We start from the raw sequence: 26071 nt of genomic DNA on the forward strand, positions 1-26071 counted from the left end.
TGCAGAATTTGTTTTGCTTTTTTTTTTTTTTTTTTTTTACCTTAATATTTTTTATAATTGCTTTTTTTAGATTTAACTTTTTACCCTTAATCCCAAGAATTTCTCTGTAGAATAAGATATTTAAAAGGTTTTTTTTGACAATTTTTTCAATAAAGTATGATTCTGGTCTTACAAACCCCAAATATATAAACTCCGTAGTACCCGTATAGTTGTTAATTTTTCTTTTCCTAGTACAAGTACTTGTATTTACTTTTGCTCAATTACCAAATTTACCACATTGCCACACAGATATTTTTTGCTCATAATCTAGGTAGATGCACAGAATCTACCATACTTTTTGTTTATTTTACTTTGGGAAAAAAAAAGTTGGTCCTAGTTTAGGAAAATTTCCTACAAGGCAGAAATAATATATTTTTTTTAAAAAAAAAAAGAAAAAAAGAAATAGAGGGTGGTAGGTGTGAGATTGACCGAACCACCACATTACACGCACACATTCACCAATCCACCCTCTTTTTTTCTCTCTCCTCTTTTATATATAAACCCCTTCCCTTCTTCCTTTACCCTCAGCTTGCAGTTCCTTTTTTACAGAACTCCAAGCTTTTTTTTTCTTTCATTATACAAAATATAAACAGCACATTACATTATCTTTACATTTTAGCACTGTTATTGTTCTCATTTTCATTACATCAAAATCAAACAAAGAATAACCGGCGAAAATGCAGGCGTTATCTCCGTTACCAACCACCACCGCCACACCAAACCCACTCCGAACTCGTCAACCCACCACAACAACCACTCGGCTCAGTTTCCACCCGAGTCAACTCACCATCCGATGCTCCGCCTTCGGTCGAAACGGCGCCGTTTCCGGCACACGCGCCGACTGGCAAAGCTCGTGTGCAATACTCGCTTCTAAAGTCATCTCCTCGCAACAAACTCCGGCCGCCGGAGACGGCGGCGCCGGCAAAAAACCCGATGAAATCACTACCGTAAACGGCCACAAAACCCTAAATCTCCTCCCAATTGTCTCAACCGCCGCCGCAACAACCACCGCAACAACAACCAACAACCTTCCGAAACCACTTTCTCTCTCTACCGACTTCTCCCCTGCTCCAATGCACGGCTCCACTCTTCGCGTCGCTTACCAAGGTGTTCCCGGCGCGTACTCCGAAGCCGCCGCCGGAAAAGCTTACCCTGGTTGCGAAGCTATCCCTTGCGATCAATTCGAAGTCGCTTTTCAAGCGGTCGAGCTTTGGATCGCCGATCGTGCTGTTCTTCCGGTGGAGAACTCGCTCGGTGGTTCGATTCATCGGAATTATGATCTTTTGCTTCGGCATCGGTTGCATATTGTTGGTGAGGTTCAACTTCCGGTGCACCATTGCTTGTTGGCGTTGCCTGGGGTTCGGAAAGAGTATCTCACGCGCGTTATTTCACACCCTCAAGCGCTTGCTCAGTGTGAACATACGTTGACTAAGTTAGGGTTGAATGTTACTAGGGAAGCTGTTGATGATACTGCTGGTGCTGCTGAGTATGTTGCTACCCAGAGTTTGAGGGATACCGCCGCTATCGCCTCCGCACGCGCCGCCGATCTTTACGGCTTGCAGGTATTATCGCGTTACCTTGTGCTCTGTATTTTATACTAGTTGACACGTTTTAACTTTATTTACTTATGCGGTAGTTTTAGATTATTTTAGTAAGTTACAATAATTGAAGATCGAAAATGTTAGCTTGTTAGCGTAGTGAAAGGACTATCATTATCAAATAATAAGAATTTAGGTGGGAGTATGATGATTTAAAGAAGATAATTATTGATTAATTGTCAAAGGTAAATAGCATGTTGTTATGATTTATTTAATTAGGGAATTAAAATGAAACTTAGTCATGTATGATTGTATGGTAAGGGAGCCAACTACCATAGAATTTTGTGCTTGTGGGTGATCGTGAACCATGTGTTTTGCTTTTGTTCTATTATTGCCTTAATTGTAACGTATGAACTTGTTCTTTTCACCTACTCCGTACGAAAAAGGAAAAGTTATAAAATCGTTGAAGTTTTTATGTTATGACATTAAGTTTAGATTAGTTGAAATAAGAATCAACAAAAACTTACTTTGTATATAAGAATCGATAAGCAATTTAAGATGTTATGTTTAATAAACGTAGAATGATTTAACATAGAATGACGTGTGATTTTGTTGTCTAATTTCGTTAATGCTCATGCACAACTCGAGCACGTTTACGAGTTAAAATAGACTTTATTTTGATTAGAGGTAAAAAGAAATTTTTGACACAAGGTGAAAAGCATTTTAGAAAACACCTTTCGTCATCTACTATGTATCATAATTGACCAACCATACTGTTAGACTATGTCTCAACTACTTGGTCTATTATGTACAAGTTTTATTTATTCATATTTATGCAAATTGGCAATCATTTTCCTAAAAGAAAAAAAATTAGTTGTTGAAGAATCGACACTAATTTTTCTATATTTAACAAGTAGACTTGCCCCCACGTATTTTGGCATCTAATTGATTAAATTCAAAAAAGAAATAAAAATTAAAAGAATTCCTCAATGAATAATATAGATCGATTAATAGTAGTGGATGCATTTTAGCCATGACAGATAGACAGATACCGATTGCGCATGTTACCTTTCTTACCGAACGCTCCAAAAAATACAAATTAAATTTGGTTGATCTAAATTGACCTACTAAATATGAATCATGATATTAATTTAATTTTTGTCACATGTTACAGATATTGGCTGATGGTATACAAGATGACTCTGGGAATGTGACCCGGTTTGTTATGTTAGCACGGGAGCCGATTATTCCCCGAACCGACCGGCCTTTTAAGACGAGTATTGTGTTTGCAACCCATGACAACGGGGAGGGTAAGGGAACCTCATCCTTGTTCAAGGTTCTTTCGGCGTTTGCCTTTAGGAACATTAGCCTTACGAAGATTGAGAGCAGGCCCCACCGCCACCGGCCTATTAGGCTCGTGGATGACGCCAATGTGGGGACGGCTAAGCATTTTGAGTACATGTTCTACGTTGACTTTGAGGCGTCTATGGCCGAGCCAAGAGCTCAAAATGCCCTTGCTGAGGTTCAGGAATTCACTTCATTCTTAAGGGTTTTGGGGAGTTATCCTATGGATATGTCACCGTGGTTGCCGTCGCGTTCCGAAGATCAATAATGATAATGGTAATAAAAACAATAATTAGTGCTTTTGTGTTCATAATCCTCTTCATCCGCCACAAGATGGGAGAGGATGAAAGAATTATGTAAGAAGGGAAACGAAAACTGTTTATTTTGTTTAATTTTGTCCTTGAAAAACAGGATTATTTTATTTATTTAGATATAAATAGATTATTTAGAATTGTTTATATTTTAAATTTCTTGGAATTATTATAATTCCTTGATGAAAAGGATGGAGTAGTGGTGGACCAGTTGATGATGGTGGAAATGGTTGGCGAGACTGAGAAATGTACATTTAGAAGATGGTGATTGTGATCACGATGTACCACGTTCTTTTTTAAATATGTTTTTTTCCCCTTAAATTTTCTTTTTTGAAATTATATATGTAAATATATTTTTGATTTATGACCCACAAAATCTCATATTCATTTTTTTTTTTTTTTTTTTAAGCAAGACAAAATCTCATATTCTCATTTCAATGCATCTATAAATTTGCCTTTTCTACCAAATATTGTCCCTCCTCAATCCTCATATAAACCAAGTTGAAAAATAAAGATGTTATTTATCTGAAATATTTCATGAGAGACGGTGGTCATGTTTGGTAGTTGGCTTTTTGATTAGCTTTTGGCTTTGGTTTTGGCTTTTTTATTTATGTGGTCAAACAACCAAATAAAGTGTTTGGTAATTGGTTTTTCATTCAGCGAAAAAGCCAGCTTAAACAACCAATTTCAAAAGCCATTTTAAATAGCTCAAAGGGTTGGTTTGTGTTTAATGTGTTTATGGTTTTTCAAAAGTAGTCACATTGAAGAGACTCGTGTTTGTATTTATAAAATGCCATGTAGAAGAGGGAACACAACCGTGTAGATAGGTTCGTCTGTAAAGCCACATGACCATGTAGAGTAAGGTACACACCATGTATATCACACGGTCATGTAGTACAAGGTACACGACTATGTAGCGGATAGTTGTACAATAATGAGTTTTCAACCAAGGAGTTACTTTCACATGCTCGGTCGGACAAACTAACCCGATTAAGCCTGAGATAAAACCTTTCCGGTTGCATTACTAACTCAAACATTTTTTATTCATTATTGTAAGTATTTATTCATTAACTTTTTTATCATGTTATTTTTTAAGGAAAAGAATAAAAAATAAAAAAAATTTGGCGGGAACTTTTTTGTGATGAATGCGACATGCGTACTTTAGGGATAAGTATGGTGATTACTTTAGTATATAGTATAGATAGGATCTTGATTGGCGGTCATCTCACTCCAACTCCAACATTTTTACTGAACTGAAATTATTTTTACTGAACTGGAATTATTTTTGCTGAACTTAAATTATTTTTACTGAACTCAAATTAATTTTACTGAACTGAAATTATTTTTTCTGAACTGAAATTATTTTTATTGATTTCATGTTATATTTCCTCTTTACAGTTACTGATTTTTATTGAACTGAAATTATTTTTACTAAACTGAACTTATTTTTGCTAAACTGAAATTATTTTTACTGAATATTATTTTTTTAAGGTGAGTGAACATAGCATAACTTATGGTTAACCAATTAGAAGTAGACCCTCGATTAGTAAAATGTCATCCCATTATAAATAATGAACCACACACGAAATGCACACATTATTTTGCCAACTTTAATTTAAATGTTTTATCAAATTAGTGTAAGAAAATCTTCCCTAATAACTATGTAAGTTAAGACATATTCCTTAATACGTTTGTCTAAGAAATGATAGACGACTATATTAATAATAACTTGATATTGTGAACTGTGTAGAGCCAACTATCTAAAATCATGTTTAGTTAATCTAATCTGAAACGAATTTTTCTAATATAATATGAATTTTTCGGTTCTAGTTTAATAATAATCTCATTTAGTTTTGTGATTTTATTAAACTTTAATCTTATTTGTACATTAATCAAAAAATTATCAAAATAAGCTTTTCATTATATTTGTATTAATGGGTAATTTTATACTATGAAATTTTTTCATATTTTTCTAATCACTAAATTACAACTTATTATTTCTTGATAAAGTAAAAAATATATTTCCGGAGTGCAACCATCAGCTTAACCTTTTGGTTAAAATGACCCTTTAATATGGTATTAGAGCTAACGTGACACAAAGATTACGGGTGTAAATCTTGTTCACCTCTCTTTCTAGTGAAATATTTCTTGTTGGATAACATATTTTTAGATCTCAACCATACACTTAAATTTTTACTACTTGAGATGACCTTTTAACATTTTTGAAGCTAGACGCCTAAAGCCTATCAAAAAATATGTGCATTGATTATTTATTTAATTATTAATTTCAAGAGGAAAATATCAAAATGCTTGCGGATATACGCAAGTATATGCCGTATTGCCGTACTGGAAACGTGTCAAAAATTTAACAAATTATCTTGGTTTTTGGGATTCACTTGACTACTTGAGTGAACCACCATAATTTATGAGACTATTTGGCACTTTCATAACTTCATAAGTATAATCAACAATGAAAATTAAAGATTAGATGAAAATATATTCTTTGTTTTAGATGTTTTGTTTGCGTTTAAAATCTAAGAGTAAGATTAGCTTTGAGTCTAAAGACTTGTCATGACATTGTCAGAGATGGTATATTGAGGCCTATATACTGAAATTATTTATATTTTTGAAAAAAACATATTGACATTGACTATTTGACGTACGTAGTGAGTAGATGATTAATTATTTACGAATTTAAAGCACAATCAATGTATGATTTATCTTTTGGACTACAATTGATGTACTCCATTTGTTCCCTTTAGTTTTTTACGTTTTCATTTAGAATGTACTGTTCTCTTTTATTCTTTACATCTAGGATATTTCCTTTTAAAGTTATAAATTTTGGACAAAAGAACCGTTGCTTTATAATTTAAATCCTCAATTATCATCAACTTTTCATGTGCAATTGTAACATTTATAAAATTCTTTTTTTTTTAATTAGATTTCAACACTCATTATTACTTTCTCCCTCATCTCTCTCTACTTTCTTTACTCCACATGTACAATATTCTCTCTCTCTGTCTCTCTCTCTCTCTCTCTTTTTTTTTTTTTTTTTTTTTTTTTTCTTGTTTTTTTTTCAAACTAGAATTAGACTTTCAATCATCAAAAAAATTGGGTGTGTCGGATTTACGGTGAGTCTAATATATCTGACATTAATAATAATCTAATATCTGACAATATTAATGATCTAATATATGATATTAGAGTATTAGATTATTAATGTTAAATATTAGATTATTAATGTCAGATATTAGAATATTAATCTAAAGGAGAGAGAAATGAAGTTTTGGATGAGTGCAAATCTTTTGACAGAACTGCAAAAGATACTACTACTATTATGGTACTATATGGTTGAATTTACTTGATACAACTAATACAAGTACTCCATGTTAATAAATGAGGACAATAAAATATTAGTACTTAATTTTTTTTTAGCTTTGCCATATTTTCTGAGTACCACCAGAGTACTCGTACTTCAAAGGAAACATCTTTGTTCATTTTGCAGACAATATTGGAAAATTTGTTAAAAAAAACCTTTTAAATGCATCATTTTCTGAAAAAAAAAACTTTTTAAAAGTTATATCGTAAGAAAACCTGAAATTAATTTTTTTTTGTTTCAAACAACCTAGTCTCACTAATTCACTTAATTAATCTCTAATTTCTTCTAATTACTCTCAAACTCTCACTTAACTATTTATAATTAAATTAATTTTATAAATTTTAAAAAATAATAAACTACCACCCCACCACCAGCCAGCCCCCCTCTCCCTTTCCCCCTCCTCTGGCAGCAGCCCCCTCCCCAACTGAGTTGTCGCCTTGATTTAATGTCAATATACCTCAACTTTATACAATTTCTTAATAATCGCACATAATCTATAATATTATTAAAACTCAAAAGGACAACATGCTACCGCCATGTGTAATCGTTTCTTCCATATGATTTTGGCGCCACATTGGCTGTGTCACCTTATGTGTCATCACTTATCTTCCTAAAACTCTTCATATGTTTAAATGTGTAGCCTTTGTATTTAGTTTTCCCATAGAATTTAACTTCTAACTAATTGCACAATCATCTAGCTACAATTTAATTTGGAAGATATTAATCACACACTAATGGTTGTTGATTGCTTAGATGCTAATTTTCTAGATTTAATACCAATCAAGTAAAAAGTAAGAGTAATATTTACATAAGTTATTATATTATTATGTAAAGTAAAATGAATAAAACTAGCATTCATTAATCTTAATTTATTATTTTATTTCTATTCACTTATAAATATTGTTGAACACACCTTCTAAATTTAATTTTGATCAAATTTACAAATTTATAATGATTTGGGGTATCGCCCGAGGGCCAATAGCTAGTTCCACACGTCAAAAACAAAAGGGGACGAAGGAAGTAGTAATAAGGTTTCTATTGGCATGTTCGATATGTTTTTTAATAGCTTTGAAGTAATTTTTAATGGTTTGACCAAGTGAAACCACTAATTCACAAAAGTTTGAGTGTTTGACATTGTAGTAATGAAGATAGTTTTTAGCAAAAGCAAAAATTATTAGCTTTTTGAAATATAAATTTAGATGTTACAAGTTTTCTATAATTTTAGAAATAAAATATATAAATTACATACATTATCGTTAATAGTCAAAGACTTCATCAAACACTACTCAGACTTTAATTCTTATTCTTCACAGCTAATAACTAGACACAATTTAATGCATGCTACTCCAAGTCTCCATCAACTTATGTGTTTTAACGAACAATGCTTATGTCCATTATTTTAACAACGTTAATTCGATCGTTGATTTATATTAGACTCCTAATTTTTAGGGGAGATACTTGTACTATATTCGAGTGTGGATAAATTTACAAGGATAAAATGAATATGGTTTAGCTATATTGTTAGAAATTACCTACATATGAGTTGGGATGTTGTCTAACATTGAAAAATCAGGAGATCAACTAACATATAAAATCGATAGCTTACATCAATTATCACAAATTAGTTTAGATCGGAGCCTGGCTTACGAAGCTTGTATGTGTTCATTGCCTCACTCAACTTAATATACAACTATACAAGTATATATTTTTATAATGTCACCTAAGTTTGCCGTCCCATATTATAAATGAAAGTAAGGGTTCGTAAAGTGATGTAATTTGTTTTGGGAGGATCGTATGGAGTAAACTTTGAGCCAGCACAAATCATTACTTCAACATCAAACAAATTTGTCAAAAACCTTTTACTTAAAAGACCTGGTCACATACATCATTCTCAACACTTTCACACTCACCCAAAGTTAGGGATATACAATTTCTCTGATAGCAACACACAGAGAAAACCTTCTGTAGAAAATGTTATTAGCTGTGGTTTTTGAATGAATTAATCAGCAACTTATTCTTTTAATGATAAAGGGAAAAGAAATAAACATCCAGCCGAATTAAGGGTGTAAATGAGTCGAGCCAAGACTACTCCAACAAAATATCTTGTGATGACTATATTGTCAATAATTCCCACACCGTATGTAACTTGATTTGCCAATTAAATTCTTCACTTTGACGAAATGACCTAACAATACTTACCGCTTTCCCAACTAATTTTGTAAATTAATACACATGTTCAAATTTTCAACAGCAATGTAATCTTTTGGACTGGTTATTTATATTTTTATTATATAACTTAGTATGGTAGGCAAGAAGCTTAAGCAAGTCTCCTTGTTACATAGTTTATGATTTATTCATAACTCATTTTTGAATGTATTAAAATATTCACCAATTTGTTAACCTTTCTTCCACAAGTTTCTATGAAGTATTACTTTTTTTTTTTGGTTATTGTTTTAGGTTTTTAATATATGAAAATGGTATGTTCAATTTCAATGTGAATGACATGTCAAACAAGCCGTATGGAGAAGCACCATTTTAAACATCCAACTACTTGGCTTTTGGATTGTAGTATATATATCTCAACTCATATGAGTATATGACTTATGAATGCAATATAAATAATCTGTTGCGTGTTTAGATTCTTGGTTCACATGACTATAAGTTAGCAACTACATTTTTTTACCATTATTAGCAACTACATTTTTTTACCGACAATGAATATTATTTGCAAGTTATCACCCTCTATTTTAGCTATTAAAGTAAGTAAATTATAAAGGTTTTACATGAGGGATCCGATATTATGATTTACGTATTTGATACGAAGGCCGTTATGTAATAATTGTCAAAGAAAGATATTGAGTTTTGAAGCTATATAATACTTTATTATTTACAAAGTTAAACAGAAGCTCCTGTCAAAAATCCCAAAGAAAAAAAACAATACAGAAGCTGAGATAAAATCAGAAAAATAGATGATACTTGTTGAGAGTGGGATTGAACCCACGCCCTTTCCGACCAGAACCTTAACCTGGCGCCTTAGACCAACTCGGCCATCTCAACAAACTGAAACTGATCATTTAGGCAAAACTTTTTTTACAACGTCTATACCTTTACAAATAAACAGTCTATTGCAAAATTGCATTTAATACGTAGTATTAGACTTGAAACATACTCCAATGAAAAATCAATATTGAAGGCTGAAATCATGTGATAGATAAAATACTCATTACTATAAGTGCGGGAGGGATTAGTGAAAATGCAAAAAAGTAGTGCAAATAGGATATGATTAGTAAAAGAAAGAAATGATATAATGTTACAGAGTTGATTTCTAAATTATGATATTGTAATTAATAAAAAACAGATGAAAAATAAATTTGTTGCATTTAATCAAAAGTGAAAGGAAAACCTTTTTTTTACCACATCTCTTTTACTGTATCTATCTATTTTTACACTCTCTCTCATTTTTTCCCAAATTTTCTTATTGTAGGTATCTATACTAAATGAGTAGAAAAAAAAAGGGTTTAGAAAAAGGGTGGGAATATTTTATAACCACAACAACAATGAAATTACTAATGTACGCACTAATAATCATTTAACTAGTTGATGTTTGTTAAATACGAGTCTGGGCCGCACCCGCAAACTAAGAGAAAGAGTCAACTTCACAAGTTCAAAGGAAATTCCATCCCAAAACCATATGTCAATAGAAGGAATAGCCCCTTAGTCTTATAAAGTGATTAATTTTCTCTTCTTCAACCAATGTGGGATACTTACATGTGGTGATACTTGGGAGGTTTATTGTTCAACAATTCCCCTCACATATAAGGTCCCTTTTTAACTTTGTCTCATGTGATTTTTCAGGCTAGAGTCATTCTTTACTCCCCCTCACATGGACCTACTCTTGGCCTAGTAAACTTTAGCCATTTAGGGTCCCATATTGTGGGTTTGGCTCTGATACCATGTTAAATACGGGTCAAGGTCGCACCTGCAAACCAAGAGAAAGAGTCCACTTCACAAGTCCAAAGGAGTTTCCATCCTAAAACCATATGGCGATAGGAGGAGTAGCCCTTTAGCCTTATAAAGTGATTAACTCTTTCTTCTCCAACCAATGTTGGACACTTACATGTGGTGATAATTGGGAGGTCTATTCTTCAACAATGCCCGAGTCATGGTTAAAATTTTAAATTAATACATGTTCAATATAAATTGGTCTTGTATTGAATTGCTTTTTTAAAAATTTATTTATTAAATTCATCTAAGGAATCTTTGTACTTTGTATAATACAATAATGAGAAATGCAATACAATAAAAATAACACAAAGGTTTTAGGAAATTTTAGAAAATAACACTACAAAAAAACCCAAATTTTGATTATAATACCACAAAAAAAAAAAAATTATTATAACACCACAAAATAACCAAAAAATTGATTTCACCACCACTTAACAGAGTCTTGGATGGAATCTATTAGTGGGGCTCACAACAGACACGTGTCACTAATCTATTGGTTTAAAAAAATTAATAATAATAAAAAAAGAAAAATTTAAAAAAAAAAGAAAAAAACCCTAAACAACCTAACCCAGCCCACCCCACCACCTGCACCACCTGTCCCCCACCGCCGACAGCCTAATCCAAGCCGCCGGCACTCCTGCCCCACCAAAACCTGCGAAACCCTCCCTTCCCCCCCCTCCCCGAAAACCACCCCAACCCTGCCTTACCACAGCAAATCACCACCTACCATAGCAACATCACTGTCGCCGAACCGCCAAAACCCCAACCAATTCGAACCCCAAACCCCAACCAATTCGAACCACCGCAAATACCAACCACAAGCACAACGAATTCGAACCCCAGGACCTTCGAATCACCCCAAATACAAACCACAATCCACCGAATCGGTGCAAATCGGTATTTACGGTGGTTCGAAGAGGTGGGATTGGTTGTCTGCAGTGGCCCGCGGAGGTGGTTGCAGAGTTGCTCGGTGTGAATTCGTGATTGGATCTGTGAAGCTAGGCGGAGTTGGGGTGGCTTTCGGGGAGGGGGAAGAGAGTAAGGGCTGATTTCGGCGGTATTGGTGGGGGCAGGGAGTGCCGACGACTTGGGTTCGGTTCTCGGCGCGGCTGGGGAAGGTGGTGCCGTGGTGGAGCTTGCTGGGTTTTGGGTTTAGGGTTTTTCTCTTTTTTTTTTAATTTTTTTTAATTATTATTTTTAAACCAATAAGCATTTGACACGTGTCATCTATGGCCCTACTAACGGATTTCATCCAAAAATCCGTTACGAGGTGGTGAAATCAAAATTTTGAGTTTTTTTGTGGTGTAACAATAATTTTTTTTTTTTTTTTTTTTTTTTTTTTTTTTTTTTTTTGTTATAATCAAAATTTGGGTTTTTTTGTTGTGTTATTTTCTAAAATTTCCCAAAGTCTTATATGTGGCTAGGGGTTACTTGGTCGGTCAGGGGCTACTCGATTGGTCAGGGGTTACTCGGTCGATCAGGGGTCACTCGGTCACAGATTACCCAATCAGTGTTTTGGTGTATGTCAGCCGGTCACACAATGTGACTAGCCACACAGAAGACGTGCTGTAAAAAAAATATTACAATTTGGTGTATTAAATTATTAAGATATAGAACATGGAGAAAAATTAAAATTGCTATTTTCGTTCATATGATATGGCGTTGTCATAAAGGCTTTTGGGAAATATAATTTGGATTATTTTTTCAAAATAAGTATTTTTTTTTAATGAAAAGTTGGTTTAGTATAAAAAGGCAACTAAACTTTTAATAAATGGGAAGATCATCATGAAACAGGGGGATTTTTCGTTTAATAAATGGAGAAGGGGTAATTTGCAAAGCAAAGTTTATCAACCAAATTCACCACTTATCTCTTTATAAGAAGTAGAGATTAAATATAGTGTTTTTTATTAAAAAAAACACTTTTTTTCTAATCAACCTTTATCATACACGTGCTACTTTCTTACCAAGACTAAATTGAAATCATGGTTGGGTAGGTAAAACTATTAAACTATATAAATCTACGAATCATTATTTTACTAATAAAAATAGGGTTGGTAAGTAAAGAAATTAGAAATTATAAGTAGTATACCCCCATTTTAGCTAACATCCAACTTGTATTACAACATGAGGGTGCAATGCATTTATGCATCTAATTGCAATAAAAGAGTATATGGCCTACAATTCGGATTTTGAATAATTGTGTTGGAATTATATTACAGTCTTACCTAACTCTTAGATGCATCTAGTAATTAATTCGACTACGTATACCTCAATCTTTGTTTTCTGCTTAATTAATTTGTTTGCGTCTCTTTCGACATTAGGTGGCATAGTTTCCCTACAATTGCTTAAGCCATGATAAGTAGATCATTATTTAGGTGGTGCATAGTGCACCTTGAAGATTTTCTAATTACAACCTCCAATTATTGAGATACAGAGACGAATCTAGGTTGGGTTTTGGATTTAGGTTACTAGAAAAGCTATCGAGTAGGTTGTGTCTTCAAGGTGGAGCCTTCAATGCGTAAGGAGATATTAAAAGATGTAGATATTTGAAAGATAGAAAATACGGAACAAATATCGGAAAATAAGAGTATTATTGGTATTTGTTTGCGGGTTTCACTTACCTTTTCTCTCCCAATATGATTAATATATACCATTAGAGTTAGCCCATTGATGGCTCAATTCAAATTTGAACAGGGAATAAACTCAAATTCATACAATTTGATAGAGGGAGGATCATGCATCTTCCTTCTAATTAAACTAAGTTACGTTTTTTAGGGTGCCCCCAAAAACCTCTAATTTGGCCCCACTCTTGGTTTTCTTTTGATCTTTAAATTTTTTTCTTGGCAAGTGAATTCTCTATAAGCTCTCTCTGTCTTAATGACAATGATTCACATATAAAGAATTATCGTTGCTTTTCCATAACAAGCGTACAATATTTATTGTTGAAGTTAACATGCAAAGGATGCTAACAATAGCATTAAAAAAAAAAAACAAAAATATAACATGTTTCGCAGTTTTTTGTCCCTCGGGAGAGTTACGTCACCAAAACTGATTTCTCGCCGGTTGTACCTGCAAAACAATGGAAGTTCCGAGTGTTCGGAGTTCCGCCTCCGACGATCAAATTAGAAAGTGTTCAGAGTGATGTAAAAAAACGGAAAGTAAAAGTAGATTTTCTCGGATTCCGAGATCAGGTGATTTCTTTGTTTTTGAGAGAATTGATTGTGTGTAATAATTAAACGTGTCCCCAAAATGAGGGAAATCTCCCTATTTATAGGGTTGTTGGTGAATGTGCCCCTACCAAGGTCATTCTGACCTAGATTTGGTAGGCCGCACTGTTTTGCGGCTTTCTCAGGAATTGGGCCCTTTAGGTCGTCTTTTTCCCTGTTGATTGGGAGTGCCACGTGTCAGTTGGGGGGATTGGTTCACTTTAAACCTCTCATAAGGTGACACGTGTCACCCTCTGATTAGGCCACGTGGCCTGGGTATTTTTACGCGAAACATTTGCCCTTCACAGGAGTGACGTGGCGTGCCACGTGGTGCCTGTGACACTTGTCACTTAGGCATTGGTGAACAGTTTTTAATTGTTCACCTACTGGGAAATTACAGGGATGCCCTTGAATTTACCCCTCTATAAATAGAATTTTACCTCCCCCCTTCATTTTTGACATTTTAAAAAAAAGTCTAGAGAGAGAAAGTCAAACGTTCTAGAGAGAGAGAGAGAGAGAGAGAATCCGACAACCGCCTGTGTATTTCTCAGACAATTGCCTTATATCTAGTCCATCTGTTATAGCCGGTCAACGCTTGACTTTCTAGAAAACACATTTAAGGTACCGTCTCTCTTCCCCTTGCTCTTTACCGTTTGTGTATATAGCATTGAATAAAATGGATTCACCATCAGCACACACGGCACAGCCTAGGTCAGTAGTCAGCCGGTCTCCTAGTACGGCTGAGTCTAGGACTAGAGGTGCCGCCTCTGGGTGTTTGGACCACCCTTGTAACTCCCTAAATCCGACCATCTCTGTGTCTGTGCAGGACACAATGCCTAGGTTAATGTGGACAACACCTGATCCAGACTGTAGAGAGGAAGGTACAGACGGTGTTTCTGATGAGGTGTAACCGGTTGACGAGGAAGGAGAGTCTCCTCCGGGAGCACCTAGCACTCCTAGTGATAGGATCTTGGAGGAATTCGATGAAGAAGTTGAGTCCGAACTGAGAGACGGTGAAGAGACCGGCTCTGTATCCGGCTCAGAGAGAGATGGTGGAGAGACCGCCTCTGGTATGGCTCTGAGGAGAGTAGTGGCTCATTATCCCCGCTTGAGGATAGTGAGGAAAAAGAGCGAAAGAAGGGGAATAAAGTGACGGACCCCTTTCGGATCCATGTTTCTGCTAGGGATAGGGCTAACATGGAACAAGGTTTGGAGAACTTCAAGAAGAAACGTCCTCTTGGATTGGGCTATGCCATACGGGTGCTGCCTGAGCTTGGCACATTTGCTTGGAAAGATAACCAACCAAACGCCAATGAGTACTTTGGCTGTTATGAGGCAGCGTTCCTAGCCAGTCTCCGCTTCCCCCTCCATGATGCAATAAAGGCAATCCTTCGAGGATACGGCCTTGGCATGTGGCAGTTGTCCCCAAACTCCTGGGTCAACATTCTGGGCTACATTGCCGCCTGTGAGATGCAGAACCTCCATCCCGACTGGGAGGCTTTTGCTCATATGCATTACCTGAGCCGTAACTTAGGCGGATGGAGGGCTTGGTATACATTGACAACCCATCCGGAATACCTCATAACCTTAGACAAACCGTCTAAGTGGTCTGATTGGAGGAATAGGTTTTGTCTTGTTTCTGCCCCCAAACGACGAGAAAACTTCGAGTATCACTGCTAAAATAAGAAGTCAGATCTGTTGGGCCAGAAGTGCGCCAAGCCCAAGGTTCTAGACGCCGACTGGGAGGCAATAATAGAGCCGAATTTCTTTGGGGTGACTACCATGCCCCTAGCAACCGGCGAGTTAATAAGCATACCCAAAAACTGGCTACCCAAGCATGAGTGGCCGAGGGAAGAGGCGTTCTTGTCCGCCTGCGGTCTGAGCACCATGTTCGATAGACGTACGTAGAATAGACATCCGACAGTTTTATGCCGTCTTTATTATTTCTAACTTGCAACTCTTGTTTGTTTGATGATTTGATAGACGGTTCTTTTTGCAGAAACCGACAGAAGCATGCTTCCTGAAGCAAGATGCCTGCCCGCTCTGCACCTCAAATAAGGAAAGACAATGCAAAGAAAAAGAAGGCCCAGTTGGCGGCCAAGGGTCAGGTATGAACCGCCTGCCCTAATCTGTCTTCCCTTTCTCTTTATGTATAGAGACGGCTATGACTGACTATATACTTAGTGCTTGCATTTTCCTGTCGAGGATAGAGACAAGGGGCTTGCTAGATCCTTTACCAAACTAATCAAGCGGAAGCCGGATGACAAGGTCACAAGCTCTACTAAGTCCAGGAAGGTTTCGTCTGCTCAGACGGCTCCTGATCTTCCGCTAGAAAAGGGCCATCTGACCATCGGTGGAAAAAGCATAAAGAGCTTTGGTCTTGGGATAGATCTTTCAAACAAGTCGGGTGCCTCTGAGGTGTCAAAGGGTGGCGAGCCACCCAAAGATGCCAGTGGTTCTGCAGTGGCTGTGGGCAATCTAAGCCTTCAGCAACATCCCCAAGGTACGGACGACCCTTCAACTCCCCCTTTGAGCTTGGTTGGCCCATGCGGGTCAAGTCACACTCTTAGCTACAGTTGGAGGGTTCTTCAGGCAGCCGACAGTCTTTGGTGGCGCCTATGTAGCTTACTCACCAAATCTACCTTTTGTTGTAGATCAATCCCCCTTGTGGCCGGATGTGCAACAATTCTCCAAGACCATGCTGAGGTCTATCTCCAAGGAGGATAAGGAGGCCATCCCTGGGATTCAGTCGTTCAATGTCGAACGCATCCTTACCCTGCTGTATGAGGTATAGTAACTTAATTCATATTCTTTTAGTATAATGCCGGTTGTGTTTCTAACATACCGTTCGTATTATACAGGTGATGCTGAGAGGTGATGGGTTGAAGAAGTCGTATGCTCGCAAGAAGGAGAGGTAAGGAGGGCTAATAAACGGGCGAATGACGTCAACCTTCTGAAGGATTAGATGGTTGCTTCCCAGGCCAACTTCAGGGTAACTCCAGAGGCTGAGCAAAGCCGCCTTATTGAGGAGAATGAACAAGACTGCGAGGACCGGATGAGGATGGCATGGGACCTTGTGCATCAGGGTGCTGATTATGGCGTTTGGGCTTTGGCCTACTAGTACGCAGATCTTGTTCTTACTGCAAGGGCTGAAGGGAAGCCGGAGCCTGAACTGTTTGAGGAATGGGCAAACAAGGAGGCCTCAGACAGTGAGGAGCCAGCTCAGGTTGTAGAGGAGGGAGAGGAGCAAGAACAACAGGCAGAGGATGCGCAGGTGAACTTAGTTCTTCCTCCGCCTGAAATGGATGCAACGAAGGCCCCGCCTCAGCAGAATTAGCTTTCTTTATTTCTATTCAGCCTTTGGCCGTCTGCATTTCCGGCCTGCATGCCGAGTGTTTCTATTGTATCTTTTGACAATCTTTTTCAATTCCCCGGACGTAGATCCGGTTTGATAGTATTTCCCCCGGCCTTAGGGTCGGGTTTTATTTATGAAATGACCGATTGAGTCGGTTTTGTTAAATTTTTCAATTCTTTCCATTTTGACCTTTGCTATATATATGCTTTGATTTTTTCCAACTTATTAATTACATGCGGCAACTAGCAAGTTGGATGGCCTCTTGCCCCTAGGCGGCTGTGTGGTTGGTTTCAAAATCGATTGATTGCCCCAAGCTAAGTACACAGCCGTCCAAGATTCAGGTGATACTATCTTGATCACCAGACGTTCACCGTTTGGGTCATCTATGAAATTGGACTTTATTATCCATGAATATATTCAAGCGTCCTTTTGCCCCAAGGGGGATTTATCGAGTTATAAAATTATTATAAGTTTTTAATCTAAGTTGGAATAACGGCCGGATATCAGGTGGTGTCAATAGGACACACGGTTTTATTATGCCGTCTAGGTTCCATTATAGATTATTCAGGTCAAACGACTATGAACTAGCCCCTATTGGGTTAATCAGTCCTTGCCGCTTGTGTTTGAGTTTATGGAGCAATGTGCCACCCAAATGGGAGATGCTCTCTGCGACGAAATCACCTGGATGGGCGTCGTCGGATGTCGTACTCATGTTGGAGCAGAAGGTTGGTTTAGATTTGGCCGTCTGCACATTGCACAGGCGGTGTTCACATTGGGAGACATATCTAATAAAGCATAAATAATCAAAATTGAAAACAAAAAGCAATTTTTCTATGATAGGCTTTTCATTTACAAAAAATTTACAAGTTTTAGAAGTAGTACATCTTTAGATTGTCTACATTCCAAGTTCTGGCTAGATTTTTTCCGTCTGGAGTTTCCAGGCGGTAGGTGCTGCCTCTTACTTCTTCATAGATCTAGTAGAGACCTTCCCATTTGGGCGTCAATTTGGCTTGTTCATTGGCCCTACCGGTTGCCTCCACTTTTCGTAACACAAAGTCCCCTAATTTGAAGAGCCATCTGTGCACTCTCTTGTTGTAGGCTCTTGTCATTCTCAGATAGTATATCTCATGACGCAAGGCGGCATTGCCCCTACATTCTGGAAGTGAGTCCAATGCCAGCCGCATGACCTCCTAGTTTGCCTCTTCATCGTACAACATGACTCGAAGAGTCGGCTCATAATGCTCAATAGGTAAGATGGCTTCAGCACCGTACACCATGAAAAATGGGGTTTCGCCGGTTGCCCCTTTTGTTGTTGTTCTGATGGCCCATAGGACATGAGTTAACTCTTCTGCCTATAGACCGCCAGCCCTTTCAATTTTCTTTTTTATGCCGTCTGAGATTAGCTTGTTGGAGGCTTCAATTTGGCCGTTTGCTTGGGGACGGCCGACTGATGCAAAACAGTGGGAGATCCCTTAGTCTCCCATCCAAATCTTAAGGGTAGGCGTCTCAAACTGAGGGACATTGTAAAAAAACCATAGACATAGGTACCCCAAACTGGGTGATGATGTTCTTCTAGATGAAGGAGATGACATCCTTCGTCTTAATGCCTTTGACCGCCTCTGCCTCTACCCACTTGGTGAAGTAGTCAACGACAACTAGAATATACCGTCGTTCGCCTGGCGCAGGCGTATACGGACCCAGAATGTCCATGTCCCATTTGGCGAATGGTACTGGGCTATGAATGGCCGTCAAATCAGTGGTCGGATGGTGTATGAGTCTGCCAAATCTTTGACACTTGTCACACTTCTTCACCATTTCCATGGCGTCTGCCTCAAGAGTAGGCCAGAAGTAGCCTTGCCGCACCTGGCCCTTTCTGCTAAAGCTCCGCCGCCTATGTGTGAGGTACAGAAGCCCGAATGTAGATCTTCTAGAATTTCTTGCCCCTTCTCTAGGGTGATACATTTCAGGAGGGGATGCAGAAAGCCCTTCTTGAAAAGTTCTCCTTTATGGATTTCAAAGTTTGCTGCGCGCTTTTATATTGCAGCCATTTCTGGATATGTATTCGGTAGAGTATCGTCTCGCAGATATGCCCGGATGCTGTCCATCCAGGTTGAACTTTGGTCAAGAATTCCAATGGGATCTTCCTCAATACTTCGTTTTCCCATTACCTCCCAGAACACTGACCGAGGCGTATCACCGGAGGCGGATGATGCCAACTTAGAAAGAGCATCCGCCTAATTGTTCTATGACCAGGGCACTTAACTTAGATGAAATTCATCAAGTGTCCTAGACTCTGCTCTCACCGCCTGCAAGTATTTGATCATAGCCGGATGGGTGGCCTCATAGTCACCATGGTATTGGCTAACTACCAATTGAGAATCAGAGCAGGCGTCAATTTTTCTTGCTCCTACCGTCTTGCACATGCGGATGCCGGCTAACAGGGCTTCATATTCTGCCTCATTATTTGAGGCCTGGAACTTGAATCTCAGTGCATATTCATATTTGTCCCCCTCGGGAGACTAACATATTATCCCTGCACCACAACCGTTCATGGTAGAGCTCCCGTCTACATACACTTTCCAAACCTGGTCAGGATTTTCCGGCTCAACCGGCCTTGTCATTTCGACAATGAAATCGGCGAACGCTTGACCCTTCACTGCCTTCCTCGGTTCGAAAGAGATCTCAAGACTTTGCATCTCAATAGCCCATTTGAGCATTCAACCGGATGACTCTAAAGTTGTCATTGGCTGCTTGAGGGGTTGGTGTGTATAGACTACCACCGGATGTGCCAAGAAGTAAGGTTTCAACTTCTTGACTGCCATAAACAAGGCTAGACCGAATTTTTCAATCATAGAGTACCAGAGTTCTGCATTTCTAAGCATATGGCTAATGAAATAGATCGGGAGCTGATTGTCGTCTCTCTCAGCAAGGAGAACAGCACTCAGAGAATGATTTGAGACGACTAAGTACATGTAAAGCGTCTCCTTGGGCAGAGGGCTAACAACCTTTGCAAAGAGTGTAAATGCTCTTTCAGTTTTTGAAAGGCCGCCTCAGCATCATTCCCCTATTCGAATATGGTCTTCTTTCTGATTACATGGAAAAAATAGAGACACTTGTCACCTGACCGGCTGAGGAATCTCCCCAATGCCACCAGACAACCGGTTAATTTTTGAACTTCCCTTACAATGCGGGGAGACTCCCTGTTAATGACCGCTTGTATCTTCTCTGGGTTGGCCTCTATCCCCCTTTGATCAATAAAAACTCCGAGAAAAACTTCGAAGACACACTTCTTGGGATTGAGCATGACCTTGTGCCGCCTGAGTGTGGTGAAGGTTTCTCGGTGGTCAGTAAGATGATTCGTCTGTAGCTTAGATTTGACTATCATGTCATCAATGTACGCCTCTACATTCCTTCCAATTTGATTAATGAAGACCGAGTTAATCATACGTTGGAAAGTAGAAGGCGCATTCTTCAAGCAAACGGCACCACAGTATAGCAAAATAACCCCTGATCAGTGAAGAATGTCGTCTTCTCTTGATCTTGCCGAATGAACCCGGCGTCTAACAACTTCTTGACCTTAGCGACTGCCGCTTGAGATCTTTCTTTGCAGTGATTTCTTTTCTTTTGCCTAACCGACTTCTTTTTTGCATCCACGGCGAGTTTTTGGACAGCGAGACCCGGGCTGATGCCTGGCATCTCTTCCACTTCAAAGGCAAAAATGTCTTTGAATTCTTTCAGCAGATGGTGCAAGTCTGCACCCAGTTTTGCAAAAGCAACAGTCCCAAACTTTATAGTATGCTCCAAACATGTGTCATCCAGAACGATATCCATATGTTCTATAGCCGGTTGGGGACGGAGGTCATCTGACCGTTCCCCGGTCAGTGATTGCTATTGCTTCTCTTTTTTGACAGCCACTAGCTCGTCGACCTTTCTTTTCTTACCGGTTGCTGGTGGGGAAGGCTCTTGCTCCTTGACATCGTCAAGGTCTATTGGCTCCTCACCCTGGCCGACTGCTGTCGCCGTGGGCTTAACGTTTGAGAGATAGCACTCTCGGGCCGTCTTCTGGTCCACATTCAGGGAGCCAACAGAACCGTCATCATATTCAAACTTCAGCAGCATGAGGGATGGGATGTTGACGGCCTTAGATTCGTTCAGAGTCGGACGGCCCAAAATCATATTATAGGCGGTCATCTCTTATACGACCAAGAACCAGACGACCATGTGGCGGCCTTCTCCTTTCTCTCCGAGCCAGATGGGTAAATCAATCCGTCTGATTGGGTGCACAACCCATCCCCAAAACCAACCAAGGGGTGAGTGACCTTGTGCATGCTGCCGAGCTTGTACTTTAGCTTGGACAGGCATTTATAGCTGATGATATCAAACAAGCTACCGGTATCAATGAGGATCCGACCAACCTTCTGGTTGGCCACCTTGCATTCAGTGACAATGGGGTCATCATGTGGTCGGCGGACTTTACCTCGGTCCTTTTCAGTGATGATGACCTCAGGGAATGTGTCGGTAGACGCCTGGCCCTCATCGACGGAGCTGACATCCAGCCGTCTAACATGGTCCTTGGTGCCCCTGATTGTCGCCCCCCCTCCGGCAAAGCCGCCTACTATGGTGTAGATCAGCTCCTTATCGGTGCCCGAATTACTAGTAGGTTTTGCTGGATTTTTTGACGGCTGTCTAGGGTCCGTCTTCAGGGTCACCTTAGACTTGAGGATGTAAGATTTTAACACCCCCTTATCAGCCAATCTATCCAACAGTCGCTTGAGGCTATAGTAGTCGTTGGTGTCATGGCCAATATCCTCATGGAAGTGGCAGTACTTGTCCTTATTCCGATTTTTGGCCGGACCTTTTGTTGCTACGGGCTTCTCAATAGTCACCTAGTCTTTAATCTCCATGAGGATGGAGTAGCATTCTTTGTTAAGCTTGTACTTTGGGATGTACGGTTTAAACTCTTTCTTTTTCTTTGGGACGGCTGATCAGAATCCTCAAACTTCCAGATTTCTTTTCTCTTCTTGCTTTCTTCAGCTTTGGGAGCCGGCTGTTCTTGCCGACTACCTTTTTGTTTGTGGGACTTCTTTGAGTCCGACTGCTTGCTGGTAGAGTAGAGCTCGGTCGCCTGTATATAGGCTTCCACCTCCATCAGCGCTTCTTGAAGAGTGGAGATATTCATTCGGACGAGGTCGAACTTGAAGGCCGACATGTCTTTCAGACCCTTGAAGAAGTCTGCATAAGAAACATCCTCAGACAGTCCTTGGATCTGGATTCTCACTAGATTGAACTGCCTGACATATGAGCAGAGCCCCTCTCTGTCTCCCTGTTGTACCGCGCCCAGCCGGCAAATTGCCGAACCACTATTGGGCAATGCCCTTCAGCGTGGCTGGGAAACAACTGCACCATGCTGATAGGCCGTCGTCGAGCCTACCAAAACAAATCCTATCTTGGTCTCACTAACTAATAGCAATGGTAAGAAAGGGTCGAACCCAAGAGAGGCGTTGAATCAACTATCGAGATACTGCTGTACAAATAAGCTAAATGAAGTCGAAGTTGGTCTTGTTTTAAGTAACTTCTACTAGTTCAAAAAAACTAAAAGCTAAGGAGAGATTAAAAATATTAAGAGGAATTTAGGGCTTGGGTTATACCACTCAACTTCATCACAAATCACAATTAGCATGCAACAATCAAGGTAAAATAGGGGAAGTTATCTAAGGCACCCAACTATTCTCTCAAGTTAGATGGATTACTTGAATCATGAATACAACCTACTCTAGTGGTTACAAAGCATAAAACAAGTGTTAAAGCATAATGACGATGACATAAACATTCCCTTGACCGGAGATTTCTATTCTCATGGCATTTCAAGTCAATTAAGCATAAGGGAGCTAACTCAAGTTCATCTCTCGATCCTTCATTGAGGAAGCTTGGATAAATAGTTCTAGCAATGGCCATATACAACAACTAAACAATCAAACCACTTAAGCTCAACTAATTAACATCCCAAAATAACCAAATTAACACATGCAACTAGTTATTAGTGACTACATTGAGGGTTTTACCCAAACCCTAGAAATTAGACTACTCACAATCCATGGAAATTAAAGCAATTAAAGATTTCAAGCAATTCATGAACAAGTTTAAACTAAGAATTAAAATAATTAACAATCTAAGCATACAAGAATTAAGCAAGTAATTAACAACTAAGTTGAGAGAAATGGAAGAGAAGAGTAGAAATAGTTAATATGAAGCTTCAAAGTGAGCAACAATGGTGGAACTCATCCTCTACAATGATTGAAGTTGAATATTTTCAACCTAATAATTAAAATCTAACTAATGAGTTTTGATGTTCTATAATTGCAAAACTAAAAGAAAGCTCTAAAAACTTAAATAATGGTACGAAATGAGCTTAAAGGGGTATATATACCCCCCTCAAAACAAAAAGGACGGAGAAAACGAGGAAAGAGCCCGGAAACAGGCTTGCACGAACGTGCCAAATTTGGCACGGACGTGCAAGGCTCTGCACGGACGTGTCGAGTTTGGCACGGACATGCAGAAGGGTGAAAAAGTGGGTAATAGCTACTGCCAAGAATTGAGCAGGTCTGCATGGACGTGTAGATTTTGGCACGGACGTGCAGCCTTTCACGGATGTGCCATGTTGCACGTCCATGCAGAATTCCCTGCCTTGATAGCTTAAATTTGGGAGGCTGTAACTTCTTCTTTTCTTTCCGAAAATGGACTTGTGACTAGTCGTTGGAAAGCACTTGAGACGAACTTTAATCTCCAATTTGAATCACTTTAAAGGGTTGAGTAGATCAAAAGTTATGGTCAGTTGAAGTTGACGCTAACGCAAACAACCCTTTAAGACTCTCCAAAAGTTTTTCATTTCTCTTTAAGGTACTCCTCCTTCTTCCTCCATGGATCTATAAACCAAGATTGCCCTTATCCTTGCTCACTCATGCTTGATCACATCCAAAGTGCTAAAAATAGCTACATTACATAAAAAACACAAACAACCCGTGAAGCATGGATGGTACAAAATTTTCATAAAAATAGGATAAATAATGAACTTTGATGCCGAGTAATAACGAAAACAAGGTTCAAAAGTACCCTAAAATTATACCAAATAACAAGTTATCAAATCCCCCCAAGCTAAGTTTTTGCTCGTCCTCGAGAAAAACAATAATGTCAAACCAAAGAAGGGAAATAACTTGCTAGAATCAAAACAAGGAGGGGCAACAAGGAGAATTCACATACACACTAATCCGCATGGTAGCAACCACAATCACTTTTAGCGCAGGTGAGAAGTAATTTAAACCTCTAAGTCGCCCTAGAGGACGAGTTTTTATCTCGTGAGGGTTTCCAAAGAGCTTACCCCACAACTCACACAATCCGCAACACATCGTCAAAAATCACACAATTTCAATTCTTCGCCCAAGTCAACTCATCGGGATATGTGACACAAGCAAGGCAAGTGAACAACTTCCAAGACTTACCAATCATACAAATGTGCACATGAGTTGGGGGTAGAGAGGAGAACTAAGCAAGGTTGCAGTAGGATAAGTCCTTAGGCCTTTTACTAGTTCATTAGGGCACACCTAGATATTCCAAAGTTGTAACAAGCCCTCTTTCGGTTATAAAATCTCAAAATGCTAGTCCACCTCCCAAAATGCACACCCAAGGCCCCTTAACTACACTCTAACTCGGGAATTTCACAAGAGACAATGATGTAAACAAGGTGTGGGAGGCATCCACGAGTTGACCTCTAAAGAAGAAAATTTTGAGAATTTTCGGGAGAGTTTTTGTTCTCCCTTTTTAGTCATTTTTCTATGCTCTTCTTTTCTTCTTTTTTGGTTTTTTTTTTCTTTTGTTTTTAATTTTTCAACATTCAATTCTCTCGCCTCTTTTAACTGTGAGCGGCTCTTTCTTTTATTAAGAACATGTGACTTATTATGCCACTTATTACACAAAACACAAATAGAATCAATTCCCTAATAGAGTTTCATTTCGGGGAGGAAAGGAGGCACGCACATTAAGGGTACAAGGGACCGCAAATTAATTCAAACATATCCTACTTGAGCAAATTAGACAATATCCTATACTAGGCGTGCCATTGAGCATTCATTGGCTTTCATTTCATATATACTAATGCAATCAAGATTAATAAGCCTCTAAATGACCCCAACTCTTGCATACACCCTTCTTAAAGAACTAGTACTCATCGCTCAAGAGTCAAGCAAGCAAAACATATAAGCATCGTCATTTGAGTCTCATCCTTGGGCATTTTTTTCAATTTTTTTTTTGACAAGAATAAGTACACAACTAAGCTAAGTTAAGAATAAGAGGAAAAAAAAAACTACACAACTAACTAAAGAGAATGGAGAAGTATTCACATGATAAAGGATTTGGATTAAGGGTATTGGATTTCAAGGGAGCAAATTTGGATTCAAGGGTTTTGGATGTTAAGGAAAACCACATGCACACACAAAAATAAACTAACATGTCAAGAAGGCATGTAAATGACTCTCCCCCAAGCTATTATGAACATTGTCCCCAATGTTAGACTCTTGAAGCACATAAAGGGCGAGAAGAAAGCTTATTCAATCGTTTGGGCCACCTTGGGAGCTTGATCCTCCCGGATGCTAATGTTGATACATACCTCGGAACTCACCCAACTTCGTTCGAAGTCCTTCAAAACTCGTCCTCATGGTGTCAAAGGCTTTTGTCATGTCTTCGTTGGACTTTCAAACGCTCTCAAATTGGGTTTGTAGTTGCCCAAATCCGAGTTGTAGGTTGGCCATTTGTTGCTCATGACTAAGAAATCCTTCCGACATTTGGTATTGGTAGCCTTCCACTACTAGAAATAGGCTAAATTTCGACGGAATTATTCCGAC

General features: G+C 38.7%; 1 protein-coding gene across 1 annotated transcript; it reads left to right on the top strand.

Moving 5' to 3' along the window:
- Positions 1–556: 556 nt before the first annotated feature.
- On the top strand, positions 557–3596 carry LOC110699606 (arogenate dehydratase/prephenate dehydratase 6, chloroplastic-like). The gene is made up of 2 exons (XM_021877112.1): positions 557–1601; positions 2752–3596. Exons 1-2 carry the CDS (start codon positions 717–719, stop codon positions 3187–3189), a joined length of 1323 nt encoding a protein of 440 aa, XP_021732804.1. The 5' UTR covers positions 557–716; the 3' UTR covers positions 3190–3596.
- Positions 3597–26071: the final 22475 nt, after the last annotated feature.

Source organism: Chenopodium quinoa, unplaced genomic scaffold (assembly GCF_001683475.1).
Source record: "Chenopodium quinoa cultivar QQ74 unplaced genomic scaffold, ASM168347v1, whole genome shotgun sequence".
NCBI classification, from domain to species: domain Eukaryota; kingdom Viridiplantae; phylum Streptophyta; class Magnoliopsida; order Caryophyllales; family Amaranthaceae; genus Chenopodium; species Chenopodium quinoa.

Coding starts and splice junctions, on each gene's coding strand:
- LOC110699606 (XM_021877112.1), top strand. CDS start 717: ATGCAGGCGTTATCTCCGTTACCAACCACCACCGCCACACCAAACCCA. Junction 1,602..2,751: donor CCGATCTTTACGGCTTGCAG/GTATTATCGCGT, acceptor CACATGTTACAG/ATATTGGCTGATGGTATACA.